Source organism: Myxine glutinosa, chromosome 1 (genome assembly GCF_964187855.1).
Source record: "Myxine glutinosa chromosome 1, kmMyxGlut1.1, whole genome shotgun sequence".
Taxonomy (NCBI): Eukaryota; Metazoa; Chordata; class Myxini; order Myxiniformes; family Myxinidae; genus Myxine; species Myxine glutinosa.
Window position 1 is genome coordinate 126394861 of NC_136261.1, and position 27701 is coordinate 126422561.

At 45.8% G+C, this 27701-nt stretch overlaps 1 protein-coding gene across 3 annotated transcripts in view; it reads right to left on the reverse strand.

Annotated features, from left to right (window-relative positions):
• The window catches only part of AKR1A1 (aldo-keto reductase family 1 member A1), a 71984-nt gene extending 48782 nt beyond the window's left edge, over positions 1-23202 (reverse strand). The window contains exons 1-3 of one of the 3 annotated variants that reach the window (XM_078776906.1): positions 20654-20757; positions 2827-2984; positions 1373-1460 (exon numbers count right to left, since the gene is read on the reverse strand). In XM_078776906.1, coding sequence (XP_078633032.1) covers positions 1373-1450 — 78 coding nt within the window. In that variant the 5' untranslated portion in view covers positions 1451-1460; positions 2827-2984; positions 20654-20757. Of the gene's footprint in view, positions 1-1372; positions 1461-2826; positions 2985-20653; positions 20772-23147 lie in introns of those variants that run through there. The other 2 variants (XM_078776894.1, XM_078776899.1) reach the window with 2 other exon arrangements.
• Positions 23203-27701: the final 4499 nt, after the last annotated feature.

Here is a 27701-nt window from a genome sequence, read left to right on the forward strand (position 1 = left end):
CACTTGGTCATTGGAATGTCCAAATATCAGCTTCCTAACTCAAAAGGTGTGCGAGATAATGGCCAGAAGAGAAAGGAAATGCATAAGTGCTTAATTAATCGCTAATAATTAAATAACTCATCAATTAATTGATTAAACAAAAAAAAAAAATACCGTTTTTGACAAAGTACTTGCTCACTATTGTGCCGAAATTTCAGCTTCCTAGCTCAAAGGATGGCTGACATATCGCCCGGACAAACAAGAAAGAAAACAAGGAAACAAACAAACAAGAAAACAAACAAAAAACCAGAGTGAAAACTGAGTACTCCCTTTCAGCGTGCGTCATTGCCGAACCCCCTTCGGGGCCCGGCAATGACGTTATGCAGCGCCTGGAGATGGCAAAGGAAAGGTGCGGTGTACAAAAATCCCGTTTTTGCCAAAGCACTTGCTCGCTATTGTGTCAAAATTTCAGCTTCCTTGCTCAAAGGATGGCTGAGATATCGCAAACAAACCTTACAGCGTGCGTCATCACCGGGCAACCTTCGGTACTCGGCGATGACGTCATGCAGCACCTGGAGATGGAATAGGAAAGGAGTGGTGTCCAAAAAGTCTGATTTAATGCATTTTAATTCGAGGCAACAAAAGGTGAAAATTTTGAAAGGGGGTGTAGACTTTCTATCGGCACTGTATGCCATATCTGTGGGTAATATCCTATGTGAATTTTAGTATCCCCTACTGAGGTTGCATTGTACTATTTCTGTGTGGCTACCCTTATGAAATTAATCATTATGACGTGAGGAACATTAATGGAAAATTTGGCACTTTTGTCCACCCGGTGATCGTATTTGAAAAATACTTTATTAAGCCACCTTATTATGTACCATAGTTTTACCATTACCCTTTTTGCCTGGGAAGGTCCGAGCCAGGATCACACTCCCAAGCAGAAGAGGAACTGAGGAATGGGGTGGGGGATTGGGTGGGGGAGGGGCAGCTTCAGTTCCCAACAGCAGAGAGAGAGAGCTCCGTTTAGGTAGTAGGTTGTAGACAGCAACCGCTCAGGGTAGTACTACCGTTCAGACCAAGGAGCATCAAAGTGGTGCCCGAAACCATCTTACACTCTCGGTGTCAGAATTGCTGATCTTACTTTTTGTCTCACTCAAACTATAGGTACCGGGCTAGCTTCAATCTCTCTTTCTTGCAAACAAACAAACATATACTTTTCTTACTCATTTTCACTCCTCACCTTTACATTCTCTTTCTTATTTCTTTTTATGCAGTTCCTTTATTTAAGGCCTGGCCTTGATGAGGACTATATAATCCGTGACTGAAGCCTTCAACATAAATAATAATAAAAAATTACATCCAGAAAGTAAGGGCAAGTGGCCAGACTCACCTGGTCTGCTTTACCCTGCCAGGTTCCCAAGCCGAGAACAGGCATTTCATGATTCGAGTTAAGCAACACTGTCTTCATAGTGAGGTGCCTGGTAATAAAGAATAATTGAAAATCACAAATAACAATCATTCATATGTCGTTAGTATATCATTTACACAAATATCACTAATACTGCACAACAACCACTAAAGGAAAAGGACAGAACCGTTGCCTTGAAATACAAGTGCTGGAAAACATTCATTCGACATTGCCATGCAAAGCACAATTTACAACGAGAAATTGCTTTCCTACCAGCAATTAAATCAGATTGAATTGTAAACCACTGATGTACGCAAGGAAATGTCGCAGGGATAAGGTGTGTCCAAAAGGGTGGCGACGCCAACCCGAGGGATAGAAAGGTTGTCAATTAAGAGAACCAGACTCAAAATAGCAACGTTGCATGTGATCATTAAAGTCCTGCAACAGTGGGTTTCAACTGCAATCGTCATAACTACAAAATAAGTTTTACACAAAAATTATACATTAGTTGTGATATTATAATGAACGTCCTCCACATCAACCACAAAACTAGTCGGCACGTTTGGCTGCACTGCTTCCAATGGGAATTTGTTTCAAATATTTCAGCTGCACGAGTTCTTTCAGCGCCAAGATTTTTCTTTTTTGCAACAGAATACTCAGGCTACTACTGGGCAGATAAACCCAAAAACCTTTCACTTTCAAATAGCCTCCTCACATAGGCTGGCATGACGGTGGTGAGCTATCGAGCCTGGGTTCGAATCTCGGCACAGAAACGGAACGTCATCCTATGTTTCGCATGCTTGGGGAGGCTTCATTGTATGTGACGCTCTGCAAGAGCCTTTAGTCGGAGATCCCTTATCTTATCTTCCCTCTTATCGGAGATCTCTTATCGTCCCCCAACCAAAACCTTGATCTTTTCTACCCCCGCTAATTTCACCCCAAATCCACCGTTTTAAAAAAAATACCAACTTCTTTCCTGGAAGTCCTTGCAGTGTCCTTGTGTTTTATACTTCTCCCACCCTCCCCCCCCCCTTCCCACGCCTCCTCCCCCCAAGCCCTCTCCCTCCCACACATCTCCCGATGTCCCTGCTCTCAAATGTTGTGTTTGTGTGCTTCCCCTTCTCTCCCCATCTTGTCTACCGCTCCCCTTTTTATATAATTTGTTTGTCTGTTTGATTTGTTTGTGTGATAAATGTTAGCTCTTTCACAAGCCTCGATTCTGTATACAAAAAAATATATTATATATATCCCACATGGACAGCACCGGTTGTTAGTCAACATGTAGGATCGCATGGTTTCTTTTGTGAAGAGGAGGCGAGGTATTGCCAGCACCCTGGACCAATTACAAATTCATGCCTAAACTGTGGGTAGGTAGCAAGTGAGTCTCATCTTCTTCAGTATTCCTCGAGCCCAGGTTATACCGTTTGCCATCTCACCAGGAATGATTGTTGTGTGGCTAAGCACGAGCTCCTCTGCTAGAAACAAATTCACTGTCCCAGGCTTTTTTTTGCCACTTGTGAACAGCCGTCTTCAGCAATCATGAATGAATGACTCTCCTCACTTGCGATAAAGAGAGAGAGCGCAGGTCACAGACCTGTTAAAAGAGCACAATAATAATAATAATAATTCATTAATTTTGTTATTTGATATAAGATATAAGATATTTATTTATTTATGTACAATGATCAATCTGCGAGGTTTCCAAGTCAGGGTTATAATCTACTTCACACCAATTCAATTATATTCCCAAGACCTTTGATAGCGGCGAATTCCAGCGATTTATAATGGTTAGTGCAATTAAAAAGAAATATGCTCCCTCTTATACGCACTATGCAGTCACAACTTTGTGGAGCCAGGATCATCTATCTATAATGCCAGTAATCTCTGTGTGTCTGTCTGTGACCGCTGTTTCTCGACAACCACGGGTCCGATATACTTGAAACTTGCCAGGTATATTGCTGGGGACCCGAGGATGTGCCTTTTCAAGGTTTCATATTAATCGGACAAGTAGTTAGCGAGTTATGTCCAAAAAACGATTCAACCAATCAGAGAGCAGCGAGCTATCACGTGTGCCGAACGTGCCGAACAGACTCTGCCTCGGACGGCACATTTGAGAGCGTATTCATTTATTTCACGTTGGCAAACTATGTTGCCGCTATGTTGGCGTTAAACTATGTTTTAAAACTAATTAAAACTAATTTGCGATTCTTTCGCTTTCCTGCGCGTTTGTGCACGCTATGGCGATTTCTTTACCAAACTCCGCAAGCCGTTCGCTTTGGACCAAACCATTTCATGTAAATAGAGGGGGGGGGGGGGGGATTGTCACCGTACTCGCAAGCCGTTCGCTTTGGACCAAACCATTTCATGTAAATAGAGGGGGGGGATTGTCACCGTACTCGCAAGCCGTTCGCTTTGGACCAAACCATTTCATGTAAATAGAGGGGGGGGGGATATAATTTTAGATATATATATAGTACGGGCATGCCCTAGTATGAATAAAGTAAAGATAATCAGCAATTGCCATGCAGTTTATGTTTATACCAGAAAGGAAAAAATCACTAAAGAAGCAATGCCCTTCTCCACAAAAATAAGTGAGAAAATATGGTTACGACTCTTTCCGGCCCACGATCCGTTTCTACTTTGTCCAACCTTCAGTTAAGGTGACAAAACTGCAATCTACATTTTTTTTTGTATATACAGTGCATTCAGAAAGTATTCAGACCCCTTCACTTTTTCACATTTTGTTATGTTGCAGCCTTATGCTGAAATCGTTTATATTCCTTTTTTTCCCCTCATCAATCTACACTCAATACCCCATAATGACGAAGAGAAAAGAGGATTTTAGAAAGTTTTGCAAATTTATGAAAAAGAAAAAACTGAAATATCACATTTGTACATTCGGACTGTCACAAGTCTGACTTGTACATTCAGTACTTTAAAAATCATCTTTTCAATTACTGACGATGCAAATGATGACAATGCTCGATGCCATACTGTCATTGAAAACAAGAGTATGGAAATTTAAAATAATTGACAACAATCTTCATCCCTGTGGAGCATCGTGCGACACCCTTGCATGGAAACTGCTTCCACAAATTTTGGAACAATTATGCATCGACCTTCAGGAGAGCCAGGGAACAATATCTCTCCACTCTCAAGAATGAACTTTCAAACCTGTCTCCCTCCTCCAAATCCTGGTGGCACCTGGTGAAATCTGTTCCTGGTGTTTGTTCCCCCTCCATCCCCTCCCTCACCTCAAACGGCTACACAGTTGACACCGCACGTGAAAAGGCTAAATGCCTCAACTTTGTGTTTGCCTCAAAATCTTGTGTACCAAACCCATCTCTCTCTGTACCCAACTTACCCAGTCGAACCCAGCTGCTCCTGGACTCTGTGTCCTTCTCTCCTGACAAGGTGTAGAAGTTTTTGTCAAACCTCGACTCTGATTCTGCAACTGGACCAGATGGCATCAGCCCACGGGTCCTAAAATCCTGCTCTGCCGCTCTTTCACTCCCTCTCTCTGTTCTCTTCACCCCCTCTTTTGCTCAAGGTCATCTGCCATCAGCTTGGAAATCAGCAAACATTACTGCTTTACACAAATATGGTGCAAAAAGAGATCCTTGCAACGACAGACCAATCAGCCTGCTCCCAATCATCAGGATGGTCATGGAATCCATCATTGCTTTTGATATGAAATCCTTCCTCTTCTCCAATGACTTGATCTCGGATCATAAATTTCGATTCAGACCAGGTCACCCGACTCTGCACATGCTGCTTCTGCTGTCTCAACAATGGATGGAGGTCCTCAACACCAAACAGGAAATCATTGCTGTCTCCCTTGACAGACCTTGTGTCTCTGATGCGATCTTGCACCACGCCCTGCTCACCAAACTCTCCTCTTATGGTATCCATGGAAATCTCTGCGCATGGCTCGTGGACTTCCTCTCTGGTCGTAGTCAAAGTGTAGCCCTGAGTGGAATTCTTGAATCTCCTCTTCCTGTCCAGGCTGGAGTTCCTCAAGGCAGTGTTCTGGGCCCTGTGCTTTTTCTGGTCTTCATTAATGATCTCTCTTCATTAATGATCTTATGAGAAGTGTTATGCTTTATGGGAGTGTGACATGGGTAATGAACATAGAGCAGCAACTAAGGCTGGAAAAGGTGGAAATGTGAATGGTTCTGTGGATGTGTGGAGTATCGTTGAGAGAGAGGAAGACAAATGATGAATTGCGAAAGATGATGGGAATAGAGCCTATGATGGAGAAACAGGTTGAGATGGTTTGGTCATGTGTTGAGGAAGGATGAAAGTGACTGGTTGAGAAGAGTGATGGAAATGAATATAGAAGGAAGTAGAGGACAGGGAAGACTGAGAAAGACTTGGCTAAAGGTAGTAGAAGAAGAAATGCGGGCAAGGGGGTCAACAAGGAGAGATGCAGAAAATAGGGCAAAATGAAGAAGAGCAAAATGAAGAAGATTGTCATGGGGCCCGCAAAGCTAACCCCCGCTCTAGCAGGGAAAATGGCCTTAAAATGCCTGTTGTTGTTGTTTGTTGTATTAATGATATCTCCGATGCTCTAGAAAATCCTCTATCTTTTTGCTGATGACTCCACCCTCTGCAGCTACATATCTCAACCCTCAGATTGGCAGGCAGAAGCCTCCTCACTCTCTGCAGACCTGGATAAAATCACACACTGGTCAAACAAGTGGAACATGTCATTCAATCCTGACAAATCTCACATTCTCACTATGTCTCTCCGAAAAGATTGCCTGGAAAACCCTCCCATCTACTTCCACAACAATCCTCTCGAAAAAGTTCTGTCACTCAACATTTTGGGTCTCATTTATCAGCCATGATCTTTCCTGGGAAAAACACATTTCCAAGCTGGCCTCCAAAGCCAGTCACGACTGGGCATCCTCCGTCGAGCAAAGTCCTTCCTTGGCACTACTGAGCTTCAGTTTTTTGTATCATGGGATATTGCCCAACACAAAGACAGAAGGCCACTCAAGGTGGGGGCTACACAAAGGAAACAAAAGCAGAACAACCAGCCCCTTTGATTGAAACAAGACGAATGCAAAAAGTTGTATCTTCACAGTCTCACCACAAACAAAGCTTCCATCCGCAGCTTCATGGAGTACTGCTCTCCCCTCTGGGCTGGTGCTCCTGCCTCACACCGAGCTCGACTTCACGCTGCAGAAACCAAAGCTTTTAGAATCATTGGTATCTCCCACGATGAAGCAGATTCTGAGGGCCTTTCACTTTCACTGCAGGCAGGATGGTGGTCTTTGTCTTCTTCAGACTCCTCTCACTGCCTTGCTCCCCATGCTCAGTCTGTGCTCTCTGCTCTGCCCCCCAAATATTCCTGCAAGATGTACAAGATCTGGCAGCAACCCTCTTTGAGTGAAACTCCCAAAAAATCAAGACTCTCTGCTCACCTTCAGTCTTTCATTCTACTTTTTTCCCCGCCTCTGGAACAAACTCCCACACTCTTCAACTCCCTCCTGGTCTTCAAAACCAGCTGTTCACCACCATCACTTATCTTCCCCCATCCAAAACCTTGATCTTTTCTACACCCCAATCAATCCACCCCAAATCCACCTCCTTCAAATTCCGTTTTTTATTTCCTGGAGGTCCTTGTAGTGTCCATCTTGTTTACCCCGTGTGCCCCGCCCCAGATCTCCTGATGTCCCTGTTCTCTACTGGCATTGTGTTTCCCTCTCTCTCACGCTCTTTTTATTTTTTCTCCCACTCCCTTTATTCTATGTTCTGTGTACTAGCTCTTATAGTTAGACAAGCCTCGACTTAGGATAGATATAGATATAGATATAGACACAGTCACGTGAAAAAGTAAGTACACCCCATGTAAAGTTTTGACTTTTTCAACATATTTCAACATACAGCTATTTGATCTTCATTTCAACAATATTGATAGATAAACGTGATATAATAAAACAAATATCATGAAACATTTACATTTTGTAGTCCATTGTATAATTTAAATAAACATAAATGCAAATTTCCCATGTGGAAAAAGTAAGTACACCCTTGGCTCTAATAGGTGGTATTGCCCCCTTTGGCAGAAACAACCTCAAGTAGGCGTTCCTTGTAACTGTCTACTAGTCTCCGACATCGACTGGGAGAAATTTTTGCCCACTCCTCCATGCAGAATTCTTTCAGCTGTGCGTTGTTTGAGGGGTTTCTTGGATGCACAACTCGTTTCAAATCCCCCCACAACATCTCGATGGGATTTAGATCCGGGCTTTGACTTGGCCATTCCAGAACCCTCCATTTCTTTCTTTTCAGCCATTCCTTGGTGGATTTACTGGTACTAGGGCGTGCCCGTACGTGGGTGCAAAAAAACATGCGTGCAAACAACAACAACAAAAAAAAAACTTTGAAACCACGTGGCAGTAACGACCACAGAACCCCCCCCTCTATTTACATGAAATGGTTTGGTCCATTCGCAAAGCCAAAGCGAACGGCTTGCGAGTACGGTAGAACCCCCCCCCCCCCCCCTCTATTTACATGAAATGGTTTGGTCCATTCGCAAAGCCAAAGCGAACGGTTGGTAAATAAATCGCCATAGCTCGGTAACTACTTCTCCGATTAATATGAAACCTTGAAAAGGCACATCCTCAGGTCCCCAGCAATATACCTGGCAAGTTTCAAGTATATCGGACCCGTGGTTGTCGAGAAACAGCGGTCACAGACAAACAAACAAACACACAGACACACACACAGAGATTACTGGAATTATAGATAGATGTTTAGGGTCATTGTCATGTTGCAAGGTCCACCTTCGGTTGAGCTTCAACTTTCTGACAGATGGCCTCACATTATCCTCAAGCACCCTCAGGTATAATGAAGAAATCATAGTGGATTATATGATGGTGAGCTGCCCAGGCCCTGATGCAGCAAAGCTGCCCCAAACCATAATATTTCCACCACCATGCTTTACAGTTGGTATCAGGTTCTTGTGGTCAAATGCTGTCTTTGGTTTTTCGCCAAACATGTCTTCTGGTACTGTGGCCAAATAGCTCTACCTTTGACTCATCTGTCCAGAGCACATTGTTCCAGAAGTGCTGGTCTTTGCCTAGGTGTTCATTGGCAAACTTTAGTCTTGCCCTGATGTTCTTTCTGGACAGCAAAGGTTTCCTCCTGGCACACCTCCCATGGAGATCAAATTTGTGCAGCCTCTTTCTAATGGCAGACTCGTGCACTTTGACATCAACAGGAGCAAGAGCTACCTGTGGGTCCCGTGATGACATTCTGGGGTTCTTAGAGACTTCTTTCAGCATCTTGCGGTCTGCTCTTGCTGGGGCAGCCTGGCCTGAACAAGTTGGCAGTTGTTTGGAATCTTCTCCACTTGTAGATGATCTTCCGGACAGTCGAATGATTGATTTCAAATTGTTTGGAGATCTTTTTAAATCCCTTCCCAGACTCGAAGGCATCTATAACCTTCTTTCTGAAGGCCTCAGAGAGCTCTTTTGATCTAGGCATGGTGACGCCGCACACTTCAACAAGAAAGAGCAAACCAAACTAAAGGTCTGAGGTTTAAATAAGACAGGTTCCTCCAAGATCCTCTCTTACGTTGTTCTAATCATTTGCACCTGAGCTGGTGCACCTGATTCTAATTTTAGGTATTTGAAGTAGTGATAAATGTCAGGGTGTACTTACTTTTTCCACATGCGAAATTTCCATTTATGTTTATTTAAATTATACAATGGACTACAAAATGTAAATGTTTCATGATATTTGTTATATCACCTTTATCTATCAATATTGTTGAAATGAAGATCAAATAGCTGTATGTTGATCTCAAATATGACAAATTGGGAAATGAATACCTATTAATTAAATAAGGACTTTCTTATTTAATTGCATGCCTGTTTGAAGTTTCAACATGATTCATTAAGTTCTCATGTTACTATTGTGTCAATTTGCAATACAATATGATAACCCTTACATCAACTGGCAGAATACTCAGTTCCTGTGGAAACAATGATGTTAAAAATAAATGAATTACAGATAAAACCACAGAATGGTAAATCATTTGGTATAGTTTTAATAATAAAGGCACTGTAATTATTTATTTATGACTAAGGGTAATATCGTTAAAGATATGGTGCTTTGAAATAAAGTAAGTAATATTTGTCCTTGTCGTGTCGAAAATGAGTAAAAGATATATCGACTTATTTCTTATTTATGCTTCACTGAGATAGTCAATGAATGAGCTTCAAATGTTATTGAAATCTCCAAGCAGAATTAAAAGGCTCCGAAATGTCTGGCAGACCCAAAAGACCAAAAAGACCCAATGGACCCCAAAGACCCAAAATTTTGGTAAGACCCAAAGACCCAGAAGCCCCAATAAACCCCAAACACCCAAAGACTCAAAATACCCTGTAGACTGTTAAAGACACAAAAGATAATGAAGACCTCAAAGACCCCAAAGACTCTGAAGACCCAAAATACCCCAAAGACCCAAAATACCCCAAAGACCCAAAATACCCCAAAGACCCAAAATACCCCAAAGACCCAAAATACCCCAAAGACCCAAAATACCCCAAAGACCCAAAATACCCCAAAGACCCAAAATACCCCAAAGACCCAAAATACCCCAAAGACCCAAAATACCCCAAAGACCCAAAATACCCCAAAGACCCAAAATACCCCAAAGACCCAAAATACCCCAAAGACCCAAAATACCCCAAAGACCCAAAATACCCCAAAGACCCAAAATACCCCAAAGACCCAAAATACCCCAAAGACCAAAAATACCCCAAAGACCAAAAATACCCCAAAGACCAAAAATACCCCAAAGACCAAAAATACCCCAAAGACCAAAAATACCCCAAAGACCAAAAATACCCCAAAGACCGAAAATACCCCAAAGACCCAAAAGACTGAAACGACCCTGAAGCCCAATGGATCCCAAAGACCCAAAAGACACTGAAGACCCAAAAGACCCTGAGGATCCAAAAGACCCAAACAACCCCAAGGACCCAAATAACAAAGAGGACCCAAATGACAAAGAGGACCCAAATGACAAAGAGGACCCAAATGGCAAAGAGGACCCAAATGGCAAAGAGGACCCCAAAAAACCCCAATGACTCTGATAATCCAAAATATCCAAAATACCCAAAAGACCCAATGGACCCAATGGACCCCAAACACACAAAACACACAAAACACACAAAACACCCCAAACACCCCAAACACCCAAAATACACTGAAGACCCAAAAGACCCAAAATACTGAAAAGACCCGAAAGACCCAATGGACCCCAAATACCCAAAATTTTGGTAAGACCCAAAGACCTCAAGGACCCAGAAGACCTCGAAGACCAAATAGACCCTAAACACCCAAAATACCCTGTAGACTGTTATAGACACAAAAGGCCATGAAGACCCAGAAGTCCACAACGGCCCAAAAGACAGAAAAGTCATTGAAAACCCAATTGAACCCAAACACCCAAAATACCCCAAAGATCCAAAAGACCCCGAAGACTCTTGAATACCCAAAATACCACAAAAACCCTAAAGACACTGAAGACCCCAAATTCCCATAAAGACCCCAAAGACTGAAATACCCCAAGACCCTTAAAGACCCAAAATACACCAAATACCATTAAAGGCCCAAAAGACCAGAAAGACCAGAAAGACCAGAAAGACGCAAAAGACCCCCAAAGACCCTTCAATACCCAAAAGACCACGAACACCCAAAAAAAACCCAAAGACCCTTAAATATCCAGAAGACCCAAAATACCCCAAATATCCAAAAGACCCCAAAATATCCAGAAGACCCCAAAATATCCAGAAGACCCAAGATACCCCAAAGCCCACAAGACCCTCAAAGACCCAAAAGGCAACAAAAACCCAAAAGGCCCTGAAGACCCAAAATTCCCCAAAGACCCGTAAAGACACCAAAGACCCAAAACACTGAAAAGACCAAGACCCTTAAATACCCAAAAGGCCACCAATACCCCAAAGACCAAAAAAGACCCTGAAGATCCAAAGACCCTTAAATACCCAGAAGACCCAAAAGACCATGAAAAATAAAAAACATCCTGAAGATCCAAAAGACCCTTAAATACCTCAAGGACCCAAAATATCTCAAAGACCCTTAAAGACCCAGAAGATCGAAAAGACCCCAAAGACTGAAAAGACCCAAAAACCCAAAATATCCCAAAGACCCCAAAAAAACCGAAAAGACCCAGAAGACCAAAAAGTCCCTGAAAACCCCAAATACCCAGAAGACCCTTGACAACCCCACATAACCAAACAATCCAAAACACCAAAAAGACCCTTAAAGACCCTGAGGACCCAGTGGAACCCAAAGACCCAAATTACCTAGATGACGGAAAAAAACCCGATGACCCCAAGGAGGCAGAGGACCCAAAGGACTCAAATGACCTAAAAGACCCCGAAGACCCAAATGAACCAGAAGATCCCAAGGATGCAAAAGAGCTTGAGCACCTAAAAGACCCAAATTAACCAGAGGACCCAAAATACCCCGAGGACTCAAAAGACCCAAAAGAAGAGTAATTATGTCTCTTACATTGGAATTGTAGACGGTGGCTTGCAAACCGAGCCTCAAGGTCGGTGTATGGAAGCATTATTTTTTTTTTTAATCACAATAAATACAAGGCACAGGGAGGTGACATTCGCTGAACGTGACGTGCAAAGTGCGCAGAGTAAACAGAGTGTTCATTTACATCTGCAGGATATCGAATAAATAAAGAAGATATAAATAAGCACACCTGACACGAAGCCCAGACTTCGGCATGCTCACGCCGCTGTACCAGCAAAAACTATCTCAAAGTGAAACTGAAACTACTGATCTATGGATCATAGAATGGGAAACCAGAATGAAAAACAACATGCATTTTAAAGCCATTTTCCCTGCTTGAGCGGAGGTTAGCCTTGCGGTACCGATGACAATCTTCTCCATTTTGCCCTATTTTCTGCATCTCTCCTTGTTAACCCCTTTGCCCGCATTTCTTCTTCCACCATCTTTAGCCAAGTCTTTCTCGGTCTTCCCCGTCCTCGACTTCCTTCTACATTCATTTCCATCACTCTTCTCAACCAGTCACTTTCATCCTTCCTCAACACATGACCAAACCATCTCAGCCTGTTCCTCTTCACAGCATCAATCACAGGCTCTATTCCCATCATCTCTCACAATTCATCATTTGTCTTCCTCTCTCTCAACGATACTCCGCACATCCACCGAACCATTCGCATTTCCACCTTTTCCAGCCTTCGTTGCTGCTCTACGTTAATTACCCATGTCTCGCTCCCATAAATCATAACACTTCTCACACATGCAGCATACACCTTTCCCTTCAGCTTCAACGATACTCCCCTCCTCATCAGCACGCCACTCAGTTACCGAAACTTCTTCCATGCACATCTCACTCCAGCAACCGTTGCCGAGTCTGATCCACCTTCTCCATTCAGCATGTCTCCGAGGTAGCAAAATGTTTTCACACCTTCCAGCTTCACGCCGTCTCCAAGATCCAACTCAACATTTCCTCCATCTGCAGCTCCCTCTGTGCACACCTTACATTTGAATGTAGCTGCCACACTGGTTAATGACCCTCTCAGACCACTGCATTTTCGATGAACCCACTCAGCACACATTGTACATTGAATGGAGTTCACTCCGACACCCTTCCTGCACACAGCACATAGCCACTTCCCAGTTCTTTCCACCTCACCACATGCTTTACCACTTGCCATCACCTTCGTCTTTCCGATATTCACCTTCAGACCTTTTGTCTCCATACATTCCTTCCACTTGTTCATCTTTTCCTTCAGTCCATCCATACTTTCCACAATCAACACCAGATCATCTGCATACAACAACTCCCACGGTAAACCCTCCTTTACGTTCTGAGCCAGCAGAACGTTACAAATAGTAGTTGACTTGGTACCGACCCCTGATGCACTCCCACCTTCACCTCAAACTCACCACTGTTCCCGTCCTTCGTCCTTACAGCTCTTTACAGCGCGCTCTTTTGTACATTGCCATCACTACTCTGATCAACCATTCCTCCACTCCTAACTTCCTCAATGCCCATGTCAATACTTCACGTGGAACCCTATCGAATGCTTTCTCTCGATCAACAAACCCAAGAAACAACTTCTTTCTCTTCTCCATGTACTTCTCCTGCAACTGCCTCACAATAAAGAGCGCGTCTGTCAAACCTCTTCCTGGCATAAATCCAAACTGCATTTCGTCGATCTTCACCTTCTTCCTTATCCTCCTCTCCAACACGCTTCCCAATACCTTCATTTAATGCTCCAATAACATTATCGCTCGGTACGAGCCACACTCCAGTGGTTCACCTTTCCCCTTGTATAGAGGGACGAGGGTACTCAGTTCCCAATCCACTGGAATGCGGCCTTCTTTCACAACCAGATGGCAGATCTCTGTCATTCTCTTCACACCCCAATTTCCCGCTGCCTTCAACATATCTCCCACAACTCCCATCGGCCCTCCCGCTTTTCTACTCTTCATTGCTTTTTTCGCTTCCTCAACTTCCTTCTCAGTTATCTTCTCTGCCGGTCCTAAAACTGGGTTACTCTCTATGTTGCCATCCCATTCATTCTCTGTATTCAACAGAATTTCTATATATCTTTTCCATCTTCCTTTAATTCCATCTGGGTCCACAACGATTTGTCCCACTTCATCCTTCAAGCAACTCACCCCCATCACATCACACCTCTTTCGCTATCTGCTTTGCAATCCTGAATACCGCTTTCTGACCCTCTTCCGAATCCAAGCGTTCTCCGAACACTTTCCTCCATGCCTCCTGCGCCTTTGCTACCTCTTTCTTTGCAGCCTTCTTGGCTGCCTTATAACTTTCATGCTCTGCCTTTTCTGCTCCCGTACCCTTCCCTTTCTGCCACTCCTTGAACTTCTTTCTCTTCTCGTCAATCCTCTTTCCAACTTCATCATCCCACCACCATGTTTCCGAGTGCCTCGGTGGTCCTTTTGTCCATCCACATACCTCACCAACGGCTCCCAACAGACCATCTTTCATTGACATGCAACCACTTTCAAGGTCAACCACATCATCCTCTACCCTACTCAGCCTCTCTCTTAATGCCTCCCTTACTGTCACCTCTTTCAACCTCCACACCTTCATTCTCGGTTGGTACTTCACCCGCCAAGCTCTCCTCGCACCTTTCACCCTTATGTCGCAGACAACCATGTGGTGCTGTGAAACAGCCTCCTCCCCCGGGACCACCTTTGTGTCCCGGAGGTGCCCCCTATCTCGCCTACGCACCATCAGGTAGTCAACGGTTGTCGTCGACCCACCTGACGTGTATGTAACAAGCTTATTATCCTCTTTCTGGAACTGAGTATTACAAATCAACAAATCAGCTCCATCAGCAAACTCCAAAATCCTTTCACCTTCTCCATTTCTCACACCATATCCATAACCCCCATGAACTCCCTCAAAACCGGCCATACTCCTTCCCACATGTCCATTTAGGTCTCCCCCTTCCACAACAACTTCCTAATCTTTCACGCTTTCCATCAGCCTCTCTATCGCACACCGGAACTTGTCCTTCTCTTCATCTCTCCGACCATCGCTTCGAAGCTGTTCCACGATCTTCACGCACGCTCGAAGTTAAGTAATTGTCACATTTGTATTTTTGTCGAAACTGTATTTATCTTATGTGTGTGTACCTTTTGCGTGTCTCTCGGAGGATTATCGGTGTTAATCTTTCATACCTGTAAAAAATAGTCGAGTATTTCGTGCCAGGAGGCCTAGTTGTTGAAGCTTCCAATCTTGAGGCTTGGTTCTCTCCGGGCATCCAAAGCGGTTATTTTTTCATTCGTGTGTTTGTCAAATTTGAACTCGTTATTTTATCGTCCATGCATAATATTGTTTGTTTATAGTTAGTTTTGGTTTGAATTTCCTGTAACTCGTAATTAATTAATCGTGTTCTGCTCCGCGTGTGGGCCTTGTACCCCCATCGGTGTTTGTTTACTTAAGTCCCGTACATCGTGTTTTGCTTGGCTCTTAGTTTTTTCCCTTCTACCCCGAACATAACTCTTTATCTGACGTTTTAAATCCCCACCCCCCCCCCCCCACCCCCCAAAAACAAAAAAAAACAAAAACATTTATTTTCCTTTCTCCACGTGTGCTTCATCTCATCCTGTACTTTTTGTCCAGGTGTGCTGTTCGCCCCGCCCCCATTATCTCCTTGCCACCCACCTTTTGCCCTGTCCACGTGACTCGTGGTGGTCCCTCTCGGCTCTCCCCCCGTTGGTACTTTGTGCATATAAGATCGTTTACGGTTCTGTTTTAATATTATTTAAATATGTATAAACTTTCCCCTTCAGTGTTTTAATCAGTGGTATATTACAACACGCTGTTTTTCTTCCTATTTAAAAGGCTTTTTTCAAATTCCTCTCCATCTCATTCCACGTCAAAAAAAAAGAAATTCAATCTCCTATACGTCTCCCTCACTACATGGTCTAAATTCACATTCGTTCCACCCCTCCTCCATCGTTCTGAATCGGATTGCTAACTTGAAAATCACAACAAACCCAATTTGTTATCAATGTTGCTCTTTCATTAATCATCCACTTTCGAAACTCCCCTCTTGCCCCTCCCCTCCAAATCCCCCCCCCCCCCTTGCAACTACACTCCGAAACTCCCCCCTTGCCCCTCCACTCCTAAACTCCCCCCTTGCCCCTCCACTCCTAAACTCCCCCCTTGCCCCTCCACTCCTGAACTCCCTCCTTGCCCTTCTCCTCCTAAACTCCCCCCTTGCCCCTCCCCTCCAAATCCCCCCCTTTCCCCTCCCCTCCAAATCCCCCCTTGCCCCTCCCCTCCTAAACTCCCCCCTCACTCCTCCCCTTCAAAACTCCCCCCCAACCCCTCCCATTCAAATCTCCCCCCATACCATTCCTCTCCAATTCTCCCTCCTCGTCAAAGCTGCCTCCTCCCCACTTTGTCTCCCTTCTATCTCATACCTCCACCTCCCCCCCCCCCTCCCCAACCTTCTACTTTCCTCTGCCCCCCCTCAAACCACCCCTCACTGTTCCTCATCCCTTCACCATCAAACCTTTCATCCTCCTCATCCTTCCCTTTCTTGGAACTCTTCTGTAATCTCTGACACACTATCAACTGCTCTTCCTACCTCCCCCTCTCATCCTTCATCTTACCCTACTCCTCCCCTCCCCTCTCCTGTACCCGATGCTCCCCCTCTCTCTTCATTAACGGTATGGACCTCAAACATCCGGGGCCTTCGCTCAAACCTGACTGATCTCTCCATACAGGTTGCTTCTGACAATCCAGACTTGATCTGCTTAACAGAGACTTTCCTCCTTCAAGATGTCTCTGATTCCTTAATATCTCTTCCTGGTTACTCCCTCCTCCGGTATGATAGACCTGAGCCTCGTCCTGGTGGTGGGGTGGCTATCTTTATCAAAAACTCTCTTCCTCACTCTCCTCCTCACCCCCAGGAGTACCTCTGGCTACGGCTTCCTCTCCGCTCCCACCTTTTGTTCATATGTGTTCTGTACCGTCCTCCAAACAGTGATGACTCCATTTACATTTCACTGTCTGACAACATGGACCAACTTCTATCCACTCATCCCAACTCTCTCTCTCTCTATCCTATATATATATATCTCTCTATCTATCTATCTATCTATCTATCTATCTATCTCTCTCTCTCTCTCTCTCTCTCTCTCTCATCTCTCATCCTCATATGTGGTGACTTCAACTGTCATCATGCCAGCTGGTTGGGTGTCGGTTCCTCTCTCACCAGTCATGGCACCTCAGCAAAGGACTTCTGTGACTCACAGGGATTGACACAATCTGTCAATTTCCCGACCCGGATCTCAGCCAATGGAGTATCTTCTCTTCTAGACTTGGTTATGACAAACTTCCCTGCTAATGTCTGCTGCTCTTCTTCTGCTCCAATCGGTTCTTCTGATAATATGCTTGTCAAAGTGGACATCTCTCTGGCCATTCTCAGAGAGCCTCCTCAGCGTCGACGAGTCTGGCATTTCACTCAGGCCGACTGGGACGGTCTTCAAGCAGCCATCAATCGTCTGGATTGGTCTCCCATCTCCACTGCCTCTGACATCAATTCTTCCTGGGAATTCTTCCAAAGCAAACTGCTCTCTCTCATGCACAGATTTATCCCATCTCGTCTTCAGTTGTCTTACCCTTCCTCCCGTCCATGGTACACTGAATCTTGTGGTGAGGCAGTTGCCCTGAAACAACTTGCCTTTGCCTCTTGGAAGGCTAATCCAACTGAAGGCAATCTCAGTTCCTTCCACCAAGCTCGGAACAAGTGTGTGTCTACCCTCAGGAGTGCCAGGAAGCACCATCTCTCCACACTCAAGAATGAACTCTCAAACCTGTCTCCTTCCTCCAAATCCTGGTGGCGTCTGGTCAAATCCGTTTCTGGTGTTTGTTCCCCCTCCATCCCCTCCCTTACCTCAAATGGCCACACAGTTGACATCGCACGTGACAAAGCTGAATGCCTCAACTCTGTGTTTGCCTCAAAATCTTTAGTCCCAAACCCATCTCTCTCTGTTCCCACCTTTCCCAGTCGAACCCAACTGCTCCTGGACTCTGTGTCCTTCTCTCCTGACAAGATAGAAGAGTTTTTGTCGAACCTCGACTCTGATTCTGCAACTGGACCAGATGGCATCAGCCCACGGGTCCTAAAATCCTGGTCTGCCGCTCTATCTCACCCTCTCTCTGTTCTTTTCACCCTCTCTTTTGCTCAAGGTCATCTGCCAGCATCCTGGAAATCAGCAAACATTACCACTTTACACAAAAAAGGTGCAAAAACAGATCCTTGCAACTACAGACCAATCAGCCTGCTCCCAATTGTCAGCAAAGTCATGGAATCCATCATTGCTTCGGATATGAAATCTTTCCTCTTCTCCAATGGCTTGATCTCTGATCATCAATTTGGTTTCAGACCAGGTCACTCTACTCTGGACATGCTGCTTCTGTTGTCTCAACAATGGATGGAGGTCCTCAATGCCAAACAGGAAATCAGAGCTGTCTCCCTTGACATATCACGTGCCTTCGATACGGTCTGGCACCCAGCTCTGCTCACCAAACTCTGCTCCTATGGTATCCATGGAAATCTCCATGCATGGCTTGCGGACTTCCTCTCTGGTCGTAGTCAACGTGTGGCCCTGAATGGATTTCTCTCATCCCCCCTTCCTGTTCAGGCTGGAGTTCCCCAAGGCAGTGTTCTGGGCCCTGTGCTTTTTCTGGTCTTTATCAATGATCTCTCCGACTCTCTGGAAAATACTCTATCTCTTTGCTGATGACTCCACTCTCTGCCGCTCCATTCCTCTTCCCTCAGATCGGCAGTCTGCAGCCTCCTCACTCTCTGAAGACTTGGACAAAATCACAGACTGGTCAAACAAGTGGAACATGTCTTTCAATCCTGACAAATCTCACACTCTTACTATGTCTCTCCGAAAAGATCGACTGGACAACCCTCCCATCTACTTTCTCAACAATCCTCTCCAAGAATTTCTGTCGCTCAAGCTTTTGGGTCTCACTATCTGCCATGATCTTTCTTGGGAAAACCACATTTCCAAGCTGGCCTCCAAAGCCAGTCGCCGACTGGGCATCCTCCGTCGTGCGAAGTCCTTCCTCGGCACACTTGAGCTCCTCACCACATACAAGGCTTTCATCCGCAGCTCAATGGAATACTGTTCTCCCCTATGGGCCGGTGCTCCTGCCTCACACCTAGCTCGGCTTCACGCTGTTGAAACCAAAGCTTTCAGAATCATTGGAATCTCCCGCGATGAAGCTATCTCTGAGGGCCTTTCACTCACTCACCGCAGGCAGGTAGGTGGTCTTTCTGTCTTCTACCAACTCCTCTCCGGCCTTGCTCCCCCAGCTCTCTCTGTACTCTGTCCCCCAAATATTCCTAAAGGTCGCACAAGATCTGCCAGCAACCCTCTTACGGTTAAACTGCCAAAATCAAGACTCTCTGCTCACCTTCACTCCTTCATTCCTCTTTTCTCCCGCCTCTGGAACAAACTCTCACTCCCTTCAATCCCACTCCTCCCTCCAGATCTTTAAAACAGCTGTTCACCACCATCTCTCATCTTCCCCCATCCAAAACCTTGATCTTTTCTACCCCTGCTAATTCACCCCAGATCCACCTTGTTTGAAATTCCAACTTCTTTCCTGGAAGTCCTGGCAGTGTCCATATGTTTTATACCTCTCCCACCCCCCCCCCCTTTCCCATGCCCTCCCCCAAAGCCCTCTCCCTCCCACAGATCTCTCAATGTCTCCATGTCTCTCGGTCCCTGTTCTCAAATGTTGTGTTTGTGTCCTTCCCCCTCTCTCCCCATCTTGTCTACCGCTCCCGATGTTATATGTTTTGTGTCGGTTTGTCTTTCTGTGTGATTAATGTTCGCTCTTTCACGAGCCTCGATCTTGTATACAAAAAAAACCAAAAAAAAAACCTGCGGAGCATATCCCGAGATGATGTTCACCAAGAGCTTTCCAATCATCATTTTCACCATCATCAACCTTTCACTCACTCTAGTCACACTCACCACACTGTCTACAAACTCCTCAGAAAACAGGACACCAACACCATTCACGCCCTCCAGGCACCCTTGCCACACAAACTTGTATTTCTGTCCCTGCCTACCCTTCACCATTCTCACACCACTTCCCTTCCATCTCGTCTCTTGCACACAACATATGTCCACTCTTCTGACCAATACTTCCACCACTTCTCCTGATCTCCCTGTCATTGTCCCTACATTCCATGTCCCAAACCTCAGAAACCGATCTCCACTTCGGGCTGTACCCTGCGCATATGTAGTTGTAATTGTCATGGTTCTCTTTTTGAGGCAATGTTTTCATGGCCGGATGCCCTTCCTGACGCCAACCCTCTTCGTCGCCTCTTACGACACGCAGGGGATACGGTGTACCTATTCTAAACCAGGGTACACACCGGGACAGGACACCAACAACCAACGACGGAACAGGATTTATACTCGTATAATATATATAAAATGCGGATACGCCTCAAGTCCCACAGATGGCCCGACTTCAGAGTTGCCAACACCGCGCCTAAGACGCCCAATTGGGCTCCTTTGGACTTGCCTTCAACGCCATAGAAAAAAGTGCCTACTTTGCTCTCAATCAAGGCGCGGCACTCTTTCAATTTCACGATGCTTTGCCGTACAATCATACACTCGGGTGCATATCCTATCCCATCCCATCCAGGGAAACCTTACCGAAACTTGCAAACGACCGCCGAGCTCGGGCTGATGATTCAAACGAAGTTGTGCGCGGCCGACTCGACACGCAGTCAAACGTTATTTATTAATTACACAAACTTATTACAAGTATCGTGTTTCAGAATGCAGTATTGTATTCAAAAGAAACATTCAAAGTTAGTGCGAATGTATGTTTTTTCTCTTGGCTTAAAAAAAAAAAAATTATATCCACATTATCTAGCAAAACAATATTCTGTGGTATTTTTCGTTTTTTATCCTGGGGAATGCATATTAAATTGTTTTTTCAGAATCATCAGCATCTGTGTACATTAAAAGCCATTAACTTTCTATTTCATAGCGTTTGTCTGCAGAATACAGCTTGATAGATCAAAAAAGCAACGAGCGCTGCTAAGGAAGTTAACCTTATACACCGCCATGTAACGGAAGGTTGTATTTCTGGCTGGAAAATGTCTTTATCGAGAATGAATGACATACATGTTATACGTTAAAGCTGTAAATGCTGATAAAAGGAGAAAATTTCAGATGGTAAGTACTCTTTATCCCGCTTCGTGTGTAATGTATTTATTACGTATGCAAATAGAGCCGCATTTTGACTCGTACTTTGTAAAGTGGGCACAAAGTATTCTTGGATCCGAACATCCGGGTACTTTCACTGGAAGCGACCGGTCTATAATCCACTGGATGAAAACAACTGCGTAGTAACACACAGCAACGAAGGCGTTCAGTGTTAGGAAGTGTCGCGTGCCGTGCCGTGCCGTAGCTTTCTCTCCTGTGTTGTCTAATATACAAACCACTAAAAATGCCGAAATGTTGCTGTGCTGTTGGTTGCCACAATCATAATATGATGGTGGGGAAATCACTGTCATTTTGCATATTCCCCGATCGTGTGAAATGCCGCGAAAGATGGGGGAAATGGGTTAACGCCGTCAGGGGGGGCGGATGGGTTAACGCCGTCAGGGGGGGGGGGAGGGGAAATGGGTTAACGCCGTCAGGGGGGGCGGATGGGTTAACGCCGTCAGGGGGGGGGGGAGGGGAAATGGGTTAACGCCGTCAGGGGGGGGGGAGGGGAAATGGGTTAACGGCGTCGGTAGGAAAAATCCAGACACCAACAAGCGGTGGGAGCCTTCATCAAAATACACCTACGTTTGGTCTGAACATTTCATTTCAGGTATGAATCCATGAGAGTCTGATCATTATTTGCCATGTTCACAGATTAAATAAAATATGAAATTCCGCCAGAAATATCCGAAATGACATCAGAAACTCATGTGCATATTAATGACCTACGTGGTGGGACTGACCTCCCCTCTACCTCTCAACACTGACGGACAAACTACCCCAACAACTGTCTCAGATCCCCATCTACCTCTCAACACTGACGGACAAACTACCCCAACAACTGTCTCAGATCCCCATCTACCTCTCAACACTGACGGACAAACTACCCCAACAACTGTCTCAGATCCCCATCTACCTCATTAACACTGATGAACAAACTACCCCAACAACTGTCTCAGATCCCCATCTACCTCTCATTAACACTGACGGACAAACTACCCCAACTACTGTCTCAGATCCCCACCTACCTCTCAACACTGACGGACAAACTACCCCAACTACTGTCTCAGATCCCCATCTACCTCTCAACACTGACGGACAAACTACCCCAACTACTGCCTCAGATCCCCATCTACCTCTCAACACTGACGGACAAACTACCCTAACTACTGCCTCAATCCCCATCTACCTCTCAACACAGGCGGACAAACTACCCCAACTACTGCCTCAGATCCCCAACTACCTCTCAACACAGACGGACAAACTACCCCAACTACTGTCTCAGATCCCCACCTACCTCTCAACACAGACGGACAAACTACCCAAACTACTGTCTCAGATCCCCAACTACCTCTCAACACAGACGGACAAACTACCCCAACAACTGTCTCAGATCCCCATCTACCTCTCAACACTGACGGACAAAATACCCCAACTACTGTCTCAGATCCCCAACTACCTCTCAACACAGACGGACAAACTACCCCAACTACTGTCTCAGATCCCCATCTACCTCTCAACACTGACGGACAAACTACCCTAACTACTGCCTCAATCCCCATCTACCTCTCAACACAGGCGGACAAACTACCCCAACTACTGCCTCAGATCCCCAACTACCTCTCAACACAGACGGACAAACTACCCCAACTACCTCTCAACACAGACGGACAAACTACCCCAACCCAGACCCACGGCATGGAGTTTCTCCTCGTTCCGCTCACGAGCGACAGTATCCAATTCGTCTGCATCATTATCCGCCATAATATGCGGTAACAAACTTTGTTGGTCCCAGAATGTTACTCTTGATTAAAATATACAATGTATTAGCAACAAGCGATCAAAACACACGAAACAGAAGCGAAAAACCGACGTGAACCAACTGCACCGCTGCCGCAATCAATACAGCGGAGAGTTTTGTTTTCACCCTCACCGAGCGTCACTAGGTCGTATCCAGGGCCAATGCCAGGAAGTGACGTCACCTCGGATCCAAGAATAATTATATTGAGTATTATTATTAAATATATGATTTTTTATTAATCTTTGTCTTAAAGGAAAAAAGAAATTTCCGTTGAAAATTTTTTATGCCATAATTCATAAACCCGTCAACATGTTACAATTTAGAACTAGAACGGGCACTCGGTAGAGCGCATACCTTCGCCGCAGCTATGGTAAAAATACGATTTTGACCTTTTCGTGACCTTGACCTTGACCTTTGACCCGATTGCTCCCAAAATCTAATCAAATGTGTCCCGTATAATAACCAATCATCCCACCAAATTTCATGCAATTCGGTTGAATACTTTTTGAGTTATGCGAATAACATACACACACACACACAGACATACAAATAAATACACAGCGATCAAAACATAACCTTCCGCTTTTGCGAAGGTAATAATCTATTCCGGTTCTAGGCAAACTTTCCAATATAAACGCTTTAACGACCAGATTTTTAAAAGTTGCATGATTATTGCATGCAGGAAGTTCATTTGTGAAGTGTGGGCTTGCTGAGCGCACTGGAGCCTGGAGGTGGGCACATTCGCCTCTGAGCCGTCTATCCTGTGTTCCATTACCAATCAGCTTGTCGATGCAGGCCGAGTGGCCGAAGCAGTAAGGACTCCAACGAAACAGTTGACAAGGGACACCGGGCTTGCTGATTGGTAATAGACAACTCTTGTATGGTGCTGTTCTCTATTGCGTTCTCATCTTGTGTAATACTGCGCATTGTTATTTGCATATTCTGTATCTATTATCTTATGCTAATATCTACCATCGCTTTCTTTGTCTTGCAGATTGATTGTTCATCGTTGTTGCTAATAAACCTGCATTCAATTGATACATTCTTGTTTATGAACAATCAACTCATCTGAAGATGCCTGCTGCAGCCTGCCCCTTCCCGAGCTGTGTCTACGTTACTGACAGCACTGACAATGCCGTTGCTGCTATCCAGCTCTCCATCCACGCCATGACTCACACGTCCATTGCACCAGCCAAACCGGACAAAGTCAGCCGTCCTCGTATCCAAACCGGCGGTACCAGCGAAGATTGGCAATATTTCACCAGAAGATGGGATGGTTACAAGGCAGCGACCCAGATAATCGGCAATGATGTTCGCGTTCAACTCCTTGAATGTTGTGATGATAATCTACGACGTGACCTCCACCGCAGCAACCCACGCATTGAAATCAAGGACGAGGCAGCTATACTACAAGCCATTCGGTCCCTTGCTGTCCGAGAGGAGAATACCATGGTGTCCCGCGTAAACCTCCACAACATGCGACAGGACCGAGAAGAACCAATTCGTACCTACGCAGCCCGTCTGGCTGGTCAAGCTGAGATCTGCAAGTTTTCTGTTGTATGCTCATGCAATCCCCCTACTGATGTCAACTACACCAAGGACATGGTTCGCGATGTCCTATGTCGGGGACTCGCCGATCAAGATATACAACAGGACATTCTCGGCGATCAAAATCAGAACATGAGCTTGGAGGAAGTTCTCATTTTCGTCGAGGCCAAGGAAGCAGGGAAACGTTCCCAGAATGCCTTGCTCGATAGTGAAGGCGCTCATGGCGCAAGCCAATACAAAAACTGGAAGAACAAAAGAGCCCTGATCACTACCGACAAGCAGGCGGCCATTTGTAGTTATTGCGGCAAAACTGGTCATGGCAAACAGCCGAACATCGACCAAAGGCGTCAATTCTGCAATGCCTACGGGAAAACATGCAGTAAATGCGCCACTCGCGGCCATTTTGCACATGTCTGCCGGGGAGGCACGAAAAAGGCGGACAACAAACCTACGGACAAATCAATGGATGCTCATGATGTGGAAGAAAGCAGCCAGGTCCACGATCTCCTCTGCTCTGTCACGGAACGAGAAACGGCCATTTGGAAGCCGCCAATTAAAAGGGCCATGGCCACCTTGTCAACTCCACTACACCTCGACCACCATATATTTGACCACCTCTCTGGCTGGACCAAGAAGAAGTCTCAACCACAGCCGTACATAAAACTCATAGCACGGATCGATAAGGAATCTTATGACCATTTCGGCCAGCCACTGTCATCCCGACCAAAATCGGCCAGGCTCCAGGCCATGGCCGACACTGGCTGTCAAAGCTGCCTCACAGGACTTAATATTTTCCACAAACTCGGGCTGCGTAATGAAGACCTGTTACCTGTCAACCTGAAGATGAATGCTGTTAACAGTGGAAGGGTCCGGATTATCGGCGCCATGCTCCTACACCTGTCTGGTCGCACAGCCAATGGCGACATTATTGAAACCCGACAAATCTGCTACATCTCACCTGACACACGGAACATGTATCTCAGTCGTGAAGCATGCGTCGATCTAGGCCTCGTGTCTAGTAGCTTCCCAACCATTGGCGAATCCAACACAGTTGGTGCTGCAGTGGCAGCAGTTATCGATGCAAATTGTAACTGCCCGGAAAGATCGCTTCCCCCTACACTGCCTACATCTATCCCATTTCCGGCCACTGACGAGAACCGAGAGAGGCTGGAGAAATGGCTACTGGAGTACTACAAAAGCAGCACATTCAATGTCTGCGAACACCAGCCACTACCCCACATGGAAGGTCCGCCTCTCACACTGATGGTTGACCCCGAGGCAACACCAAAAGCGGTGCACACCCCAGTGCCTGTCCCCTTACACTGGCAGGCAGAAGTCAAGGCTGGTATCGATCGCGACATCAGGTTAGGGGTTCTGGAACCGGTGCCAATTGGTGAACCAGTGACATGGTGCAGCAGAATGGTCGTCTGTCCAAAGAAGGATGGGACCCCACGGAGGACAGTTGATCTGCAACCACTGAATGCGCACTGCACACGTGAGACCCACCACACCCAGTCACCCTTCCATCAAGCAATGGCGGTGCCACATAACACCAAAAAGACGGTAACAGACGCCTGGAATGGCTATCACAGCGTTCCAATCAGAGAATGTGACCGCCATCTGACAACGTTCATCACACCATGGGGCCGATACCGTTACTGCACCACTCCCCAAGGTTACATCGCTTCAGGTGATGGATACTCCAGACGATTTGACGAAATTGTATCGGACTTCAAAAACAAGTCCAAATGTATTGATGATACCATCATGTGGAGCGACACATTGGAAGAGAGCTTTTTTCAGACATGCAACTGGCTCGACCTGTGCGGCCGTAATGGGATTACGCAAAATCCGACGAAATTCCATTTTGGTCAGGACACGGTCGAATTCGCTGGATTCGAGATCACCATGGACAGTGTACGACCATGCCAAAGGTATCTCCAAGCGATACAGGACTTCCCCACACCAAAAACAATTACTGACATTCGCTCCTGGTTTGGGCTAGTCAATCAGGTAACATACTGCTTCAGCATGACCGAGAGGATGCGACCTTTTCGGGACCTCCTAAAACCATGCACCCCCTTCTACTGGGATGCAACACTACAATCCCTATTCGAAGAATCAAAACGACTCATCATATCTGAAGTCGCAAATGGGGTCCGGATCTTTGACAAGGAACGGACAACATGTCTCGCAACTGACTGGTCGAAGGATGGGATTGGCTTCTGGCTCCTCCAAAAACACTGCAGATGCCCTGGTGAAACCCCACAGTGCTGCCCCGATGGCTGGAAAATCACCCTTGCTGGAGGCCGCTTCACCCATGCAGCGGAGTCGCGCTATGCTCCGATAGAGGGTGAAGCTCTAGCAGTGGCGGACAGCCTGGAAAAAGTAAAGTATTTTGTGTTGGGATGCAAGAACCTGATTATTGCCGTCGATCACAAGCCCTTAATCAAGCTTCTTGGTGACAGACGATTAGAGGACATCCATAACACGCGGCTTGCCAACTTGAAAGAAAGGACCCTAGCATATCGTTTCCGAATTATCCACATCCCGGGAAAACGACACTGCGTACCAGATGCGATTTCACGACATCCGTCGGGTGCCAGACCATCGGAACGACTGCCACTGGTGGATGACATTTCCTCCATTATGGATGTGGCCACATCGACTACACTAAGACAGCACACCTTGACTGGGCTGTGGACCACAGATGACGACACTGGCATGGAAATGGCTATTTCTATGGCAGCCATCAAGACACTCGATTCTGTGCGGTCCGTCACTTGGGACGATGTTCGGGACGAAACAGCAAGTGACACTCAGATGCTGCAGTTACTCAATTCTATTGAGCAGGGTCTACCTGCCAGTCGGGACGATTTCCCTGTGTCCATTTTGGAATACTTTCCCTTCCGTGAACACCTCTACACTATTGATGGCATAGTGGTCTACAAGGGGAGGATTATCATCCCACCGAAGCTACGGAAGCTTGTCCTTGAGAATCTTCATGCTGCTCACCAAGGAGTCACGGCTATGACCACCCGGGCCAGCAGCTCGATCTTTTGGCCTGGAATCACTCCCCAGATTCATGAGATGCGCAATCGCTGCTCACACTGCAATCGGATGGCCCCATCGCAACCA